Source organism: Gadus chalcogrammus, chromosome 2, assembly GCF_026213295.1.
Source record: "Gadus chalcogrammus isolate NIFS_2021 chromosome 2, NIFS_Gcha_1.0, whole genome shotgun sequence".
NCBI classification, from domain to species: domain Eukaryota; kingdom Metazoa; phylum Chordata; class Actinopteri; order Gadiformes; family Gadidae; genus Gadus; species Gadus chalcogrammus.
The window spans coordinates 6,420,458-6,428,923 of NC_079413.1; the positions used below are offsets into that span (position 1 = coordinate 6,420,458).

The window sequence follows — 8,466 nt, forward strand, 5'->3', positions numbered from 1 at the left end:
ACAAAGGAATCTCTTGTTTTCTTTTGTTTTTAAATTAAACTATCTTGAACTAACTATTTGGTTCAGTTGCGTGCCTCCCCCATCTCTACGAAGAGCTGCGGGCATTCAGGTTGGACCAGGATACACCGGCTCCCCCTCAGCCATGCTCACCTCACGCCACCTATTTAAAAACTCATTATCACTGTTAAAAACCAAAGGCAGGACAAGCAGTCCAGTTATGTATATAGAGAGTCCCACCTCTGGCCTCTACTCACAACAGGAGTATAATTTGTGTAGATCTCACATCCACGCTTGAGTGGAGAAACTCTGCATATGGTTCACAATGCAGACGTGTGGGCTGGTGTGGAAGTAGGATAATCAAAGTGTGCACATCAGCCTCTTCATCACACTGGTCCCTCGGAACTTGGGTATTACCTGATCGATTTGTCGTCCTCTCTGGTGGTACTCGTGTGTTACTCCAAAATCAAAATACAACAAATAAATGTTCTCATTCTTTATTGAGTAAAAGGCCTAAACAATATAATGCTGAAATCCCATCTGATGCTTAACATGTGGACGTTGTATATAATGACTTATGACTTAATATAACGGGCCTAACCCTCGTCAACTAAATATTCACATTGTAAATGAATTGTAATTCTAATACAATTCATCCAATAACATCCAGTTCCAGTTGGGGACTTAACTTGAATGCAATGGCTTTTAAGGAATACGTCCATCCTTTCCAAGAATTCCAATTAACTCCAAGGCCATGGACTGATTCGCCCCACAAATACTCCCCGTTAGGGTTGGCATAATGGCAACTAGCGTACCACCATCCTCCAAGGTAGGTTTTTGCACAGTTTGTAGGATAAGAATCTTGGTCCTTATCAAACGTTGAGAACTTCTGTCCATTATGAACAAACAGCGAATCTCCTGAAAAGAATGAAATGGAATATCATGTTTCGTGATTCTTAAGGATGAAGTGTGGCAAATGACTGAGTAATCTGTGTCAACCCTTGTTTAGGCTCACCCGCGCCACCGTCTTTGAAGCCACTTAACGTGAGCCTGTAGCCGTCCTTCTCTGGGGCCACGTTGAAGGAGGAATACTCCGCGAATACCTTTGCGCCATTGAAGTCCTCCATGTCCACTCTCAGCTTGTAGCTTTTTTTCCCAGACAGGAGATGGATATTCTCCAGACCTGGAAATAGACAATGCTATCTCTAATTTTACATTTAAAGGACTTCAATGTGATTTAAAATTATTTTGCAAGATTCAAATTTACAGCTGTACAACTTTCCAGTGCTGCTCACCCAACCAGTATTCACTTGGCGCTTGTCCGAATCCAGTCTTGTACTGTTCCCACCCACGGTAGAAGTTAATGGTGCCATCAGTCCTTCTTTGAATGACCTGAGTTGGAAATCAATAATGTTTACATAAAAATAACCTTTAAAGTCGAAATGTGTATGAGTTAGCCTCTCCGAGATAGAGGGCGGAAGACTTTCAGTATTCAAAAAACTCACTAACACTCACTAACACACTAACACTTTGGGAGCGTCATTAGTACGATTCGAAGAGAGAAGACGGACTGGTCAGCATTTTTTAATTTGTAGAATATATCAGTCATGAGATTTTATTGATGGCATTTTTCAAATGAATATCGACCAGCATTGAATGGAGATTTGTTGAGGGTTATTCTAAACTATGGGGGCTAATTGAAATGTGACACATTGCGACTTTGAGTGATTGTGAAATGTAACTGTTTTTCATCATCTTTTAAAATGTAGTTTTCCACATTGATATTATTTATCCATTCAACAATGAACGACGGCATACTATTTATAAATATTGATGCTCAGATCAAAAGATTGATGATCAGGTGCCTCAAGGGACTTCAGATGCATGACTTTGAGCAGAAGGTAGGGGTTAGGCCATGTTGCTTAATATATATGAATTTTTTCTGTTATGGTCTGTTATGTATCACATCCAAACATAATAAATACAGTCATCTACACTACAGCACAGTTGTTTTTGTTTTGTAAATCTCAACAAGTTGTGGGGTCAGCTCACTTGTAACCAATCGTGTATCCCCTCTCTATGAGGCCTGCAACAGATGATCAATTATTATTGCTGTGCAGTGTTTTTTGCATAGTGCGTTCGAATTGCAACTCTGGAAATACATCCCTTTTTTTATATCACTATGTTTTCAACAAGATGCACGCCTAACATAAAACAAAAAAAAAGATGAACGAGATCTAGTGAGCTAGGCCTCATGAATGAATCATGGCTCATTGAGAAGGATGCCAACTTGTACATTACCGTCCATTTGTTACTATCTGGTGCATCCATGCTGCCCATTTCACAGAACACCTGAACCGGGGAAGTGGGTCCCGCTGGAAAGATCGTATAGACGCCACTGTTACCGAAGCCGTTGTTATAGAGGTCGCTGCAATCCACTGGAAGCGACTCAGGTGTACCGCTCACTACCACCGGAGTGTCGCTCGGCACCACCGGAGTGCCGCTCACTACCACCAGGTTCACCACCAAGAGGACGAGTAGGCCTAAAGGTCCCTGGAGAAGGCACAAAATGAGCAATGGGTCTTACCCACTGCAGGTGTCCGAAATGCTTTTGACAATTTTGGAACACAGAATCGAGAAATAGGCTGCATAGGCAATACTTACAATCATTTTCCTCGCTGCAGGTCTGCCTTGGATTTTCAACACTTAGATCCTAGTTATTCCTTACTCAAATGTGTGTCAGGGATATTCTTATGTTCCTCTGCATATTTATGGCCTTCAACCGTCAACCATTCATTTACATTTCCTACAGAGACCACCCTGCACAGGATCACATGGTAGAGGATAAAAGTTGATGTGCCCACACTTTACGATACCGTAGGCGTCGATCACTGGACTTTGATCTTGGGTTCAGTTTTAAAACAGTTTGCCCCAGTGATGTAGTGGTGAAGGGGAAGTGGGGAAGTGGGCACAATAAATAAACACACTGTTATAAACAGTGTGAGACTACTCTTCTTCTCAGCATGTTCTCCTAAAAATGGCCCAGTTGTATTTGCACATTGTCATTTAACTCCTGCTGCTTGACTTCAGGGAGAAAGGATCATTATGAAATTAACATTAACCACAGAAAAGGGGCAGGTTTTTAAATCAATACTGGCCCACAGCCTATAGGGGGAGACAAATACATAATTATGAATTTTGAGTGAACTATTCCTTATTCCTTAGTTCATCTGCACATGAAAATTGGACAACTATTCCCTCACCTTGTAAGTCTATGGGCCAGATTATACTGTACGGTGATTGTACAGTTACATGTGAAAGCTGAACCCTTCATGCAGTCACTTATACTGTGTAAAGTGGAGATTTCTGAAAACGCCGGTTTTGTGTTGTCGTGTCAACGGGGAGAAACGGTATTTTAGGTTCTGAAGCGTCACGTTATGCACCAGGAAATGCTTAACGTCATGTGAGCGCCCGCTGTACCGTATTGGTCCGAATATAAACACAAACCCCATTGACGACCTATATTTGGAAAAAAGATTTGAAGACCAGATCTTGTTTTTATAAATAAATAAATTGTATTCATTGAAATAATATACGAAAATAAAAAGGCATAGAATAAAACACTGCATTGCCACTAAACAGTAGTGCAAATAGGCCGTACTGATGTGTACACCAAGGACTATTCCTGACACTCCTCTGCCCTGCTGTGTTCGCTGTGGCTGTGGTCGCTCCGCACTGTTTCGGCCTGCTGTCCAAGGCATTTTGAGAAGCAACATTTATTTAATGCTCATATGACCTAGTGCTGAAAAAAAGTTAGATGAAAAAGTGTGAGGGGAGCGGTGGTGCGCTAAACTTGTTCTGTGAGCAGCTGGATGTGAACCATGGTGTGAACACAACGATCGATTTTCGACTGTGCGCGCATGCACTGGTGTAATTGAGCTGCGCTGCTATATATCTTTTTTTTTTATCAATGTAGCGAGTTGCGAGTCTAGTGCAGGCCGAGTTTTTTTTTGTTCCAGCACCCCCTGCTGAGAATACGTTCCCGCGGATATGGGCACACGGTGAGTGAACTGCTCCATAGGATAAATTGCCGGCGAACCGCTCTAGCCGAGCCTTCTCTCGGAGGGACGCAAAAGTGTGTTGCATAGCGACCGTCGTGCATTTTGAAGGCAGCCAGGAGGGACTACTTTTTTGTATTCTTTAAAAAAACAGCTATTTTGACTTTCTTGTTTTTTTTTAAATGTAGTGTGTCTATGACTTTCGTTTTGCCATAATAGTAACCATTGTATAAAAGCAATAGCTCACTAAAGTCTGTGGTATGTGCTCATTATACCACTGTGAAGGGGGTCGCCGCACGTCGGGCCGAACAACTCCCCTTAACAGTGGCTGTATTGAAGGCACAGTCATCCCCCACAAACTCACAGACAAACTGTCTACACTAGGTCTGCACCCCACCATCTGTGACTGGCTCCAGGACTTTCTGACTGGCAGGCCCCAATCTGTCAGGATTGGAAATAGGACTTCAGCCAGCATCATCACAAACATTGGCACGCCACAGGGCTGCGTGCTCAGCCCAATCCTCTACACCCTGTTCACTCATGACTGTGTCGCCTCCCACATAGACAACACCATCCTGAATTTTGCGGACGACACCGCAGTGATAGGACGCATCACGGGCGGGGACGAAGCGGCCTACAGGAGGGAGGTGGCCAGTCTGGTTTCATGGTGTGAGGACAATAACCTCACCCTCAACAAGGACAAGAGAAAGGAGATGATAGTGGACTTGAGGAAGAAAAGGAGTCCTCATTGGCCACTGTTCATCGGGGAGCTTGAAGTAGAGAGGGTGAGCAGCTTCAAGTACCTCGGCGTCCACATCAGCGACGACCTCACTTGGACACTCAACACCACATAACTGGTTAAGAAATCTTAACAGCGGCTGTACTTCCTGAGGAGGCTGAGGAAGTTTGGCATGTCGCCTGAGATCCTCAGAAACTTCTACAGCTGCATTCTTGAGAGCATCTTGACCGGCTGTATCACCGTCTGGTACCGCAGCACTTCCGCTTTGGACCGCAGACGACTGCAGAGTGTTAAAGACTGCAGAGAAGATCATCAGAACCCCACTGCCCTCTCTGCAGAGCATCTACCACCGCAGAGTCCACAGGAGACCTGCCTCCATTTTCAAGGACCCCACCCACCCCCAGCATGGACTGTTTACACTTCTACCCTCAGAACGGAGGTATAGAAGTATGAAGTCAAAAACATCAAGACTAAAGAACTCTTTCTTCCCCACTGCCCTCAGACTCCTTAACAACAGATAGGAGTCTGTTGTTAAGGAGTATTCTACCTCAGGACTGCAGCAGCTGTTTACATTTTGCTCACACACTTTGGCTTTCTTGGATTTGCACCATTCCGTTTTATTTATTTATTTAAACTTAAATGTATTATTTCTTCTATCTATCTTGTAAAAAATCTTGGCATTCAGTCTGTGGAAACAAAGGAAGAATTTCATTGCACAACTGAGAACGTCTCATTTGTGGTTAGGGTTAGGGTTAGGGTTAGGGTGCTACATACTGGGTGCTACATATTGGTGGTGGTTAGTGAGGTCCCCCCTTCACTTTAGGCGTCTTTGAGTGTTATTAATTATTATTATTTTTCATGTTTAACCTCTGTTTTCCTTTTATTCCTAGTCTGTTTTACATAGTTTTGAATGATGACTATATGCTCTGGAAGGTGACCTTGGGTGTCTTGAAAGGCGCCTCTAAATTAAATGTATTATTATTATTATTTATTATTTGTGCATATGACAATAAACACTTTGAATTGAATTAAAGGAACTTTTTAATGTTACAAAAACCAGGTCACTGAAAACCGTAAACAACGGCAAAATTCCACACTAACAAACACCGGTTACCCGGGCAACCCCCAACCTGGTCCCTTCAACGTGTAAGCCCCCACCCTCCTGTTCTCCCAAGGCCCTCCCCCAGCTGACCTGATGATTCACCCCCCACTGATTGACAAGAAGAACATTATGCATGCACATAGAACAACTGGCATAACGGACAATGAAGTACAATGCAACGCATAACACACAAACTATTTAAATGTCCCAGGGTCGCTACTCTATGTTCAAATGTAAAAAGTCCATGTTAAAAATTATGCATAAATGTTATATATAAAATAAATGTTCTATATATATCTATGTTAAATATAAATGTTAAATCTTACATTTATATCTTAATGCTAAGTGTTAAATGTAAATGTTATATCTAAATCTAAAGCTTAAATGTATATCTACATGTTAAATCTAAATGTTATATCTAAATCTAAATCTTAAACTTATATCTAAATGTGTCGGCAAGTCAAAAGCTAAATATTTTGAAAATATTCAAATCCCCAAGGAAACCACGCAAACCTGCAGTGGCTTTAAATCGTGCGGCAACGATCGCACGAAATTTAGATTTAGATATAACATTTCGATTTAACATTTAGATATAAATTTAAGATTTAGATTTAGATAGCCTATAACATTTCGATTTAACATTGAGATAAAAATGTAAGATTTAGATTTAACATTTAGATAGGCCTATATTTAACATTTATATTTAGGCCTATATATAACATTTATATTTAGATATAACATTTTCGTATCATCTTCCACATGGATTTTTTACACTTGAACATATTGTTCACAATTACATATAACGTGTGGTTTTACATGAATTGCTGTCTCAAATGTGTGGAAAGTGAGCTAAATATTGAAAATGTATCAGTTAAAAATTGGAACCAAACTTTTACAATCGGCAACCCATATTATAATGCCTATATTGACTTGTTCTTCCCGTGCTTAGCTCGAAAGGCCCTGGTTATATAAATAAAATATAAGCTAAGTAACGCCAAACTAACCAGTTAAATTCCAACAAGGTCCACAGTCCACACACAGAGAGGTAGAGAGACAGTAGATATGGAAGGAGGGAGAGAGAGAGAGAGAGACTGGAAGAGTTTTTTTTTAATTGATCATGCCATTTAAGAGAAGTTCTCTGAAAGGGTAACTTTTCGCCATCTTTCTCTCTTGTTTAGAATAGATGTTGGGAATCACATACAAATGCACATTAGATGTTCTGGTTAATTTTGATATCCTGGCCATAATTGTAGGTGAAGCATTGAGCAGTAGGCTACATGCTCTAATAAGTAGGCCTAAATGAAACCCAATAGCGGAGTAATTAATTGCATTAAAAAAACAACTAGTAAAACAACGTAACGTTGTTTTTTTTATTATGACTGCACAAGTTTGAGGCATTTATTTGCACCCTCAGACCGTAACCAACACTGTATTTTCTTCTTCCAAAACGCGCGTGTTTTAATCAAAACGAAATAAGGAACAACCGTAGTGCTATTTTCCCTAAAAACTTTTCACGCGCAACCAAAAAACGCAAGGGAGCGGTGAATCAACAGAGAACGGTGAGCTTTATTTGTGCCTGTTCTAAAGCTCTGGACGATAACTGTGAAGACTCATAGCGTACATAACAGGGGTAGGTAATAGGAAAACAAATACCTCCAATATTCTCAATTAAATGTAAGTTCAGTGAATGTAATCAAAATCGCATAGCTCCAGTCTCAAGTGAATGACCTATTGTTTAACGAAACATGGAATGTCGAAATAAGGATTCACTTACATTTGTTGGATTTCTCAGTCTTGTTGGTCTTGTTTCAGGCTTCTTGTAGTCAGCAGACGGCACTGTTGGTTATTTTATACTAAACCATGGTCCTAATTAGCGCCCACATGGGTGACGTGGCCTAGGCCATAAGGCGTAGCCGTCTTTTAATGCTGTGTCTTCCTGTGTGATAAGTTCCTTCCTTGTGAGAAACTAGGCTAAATAGATATTGTGCCGTTATTAATTATTTTTTTAAGTTTTTTTTTTTTCTAGTCTAAAAAGGAGAAGAATCTTGCCAAGCATTTTCCACATACGAAAAATTGTCTTCATAAACAATAATTAATTTACTGTCATTAGCCTATAACAAGACAAACATGACAAAAAAGTTTGACTTATTTGGAAAAGGGTATTAAACAGTTCTGTGTTGCCCACTGAATTAATTTCATAACATTTGACAGAGCACCAAACTGCTCGAATATGAAACCAAAGTGAGTTGTAGACGGGATTTTCTTTGGTATGAGCCGAATAGAGTACTATAGTGTGACGTCACCTTTCCATAGCAACCGATTTTCGGTTCTACACAAACCAAATTAACAAGGGGATATAGTCCTATACCACACAAACGTTTTATAGGAAGGGCTCGATTTTTTTGCGAATTGATTTGCGAGTTCCCTTTAGCAATGATGTACCCTAAGTAATATTGAGAAATATTTCCCTTACACGCAAATGTCTTTATCAAACTTTTATAAAAACGTGAACTTTTCGTTTTAATACCCCAGGGGAATACATGAACGCCTCGACATGGTTCAATTGGTAT

General features: G+C 40.6%; 1 protein-coding gene across 1 annotated transcript; it reads right to left on the reverse strand.

Moving 5' to 3' along the window:
* Positions 1 to 268: 268 nt before the first annotated feature.
* Positions 269 to 7,746, reverse strand: LOC130371830 (microfibril-associated glycoprotein 4-like). The gene is made up of 6 exons (XM_056577697.1): positions 7,671 to 7,746; positions 2,662 to 2,817; positions 2,299 to 2,550; positions 1,293 to 1,389; positions 1,013 to 1,180; positions 269 to 915 (listed from the first exon to the last, which is right to left on the reverse strand). Exons 2-6 carry the CDS (start codon positions 2,665 to 2,667, stop codon positions 650 to 652), a joined length of 789 nt encoding a protein of 262 aa, XP_056433672.1. The 5' UTR covers positions 2,668 to 2,817; positions 7,671 to 7,746; the 3' UTR covers positions 269 to 649.
* Positions 7,747 to 8,466: the final 720 nt, after the last annotated feature.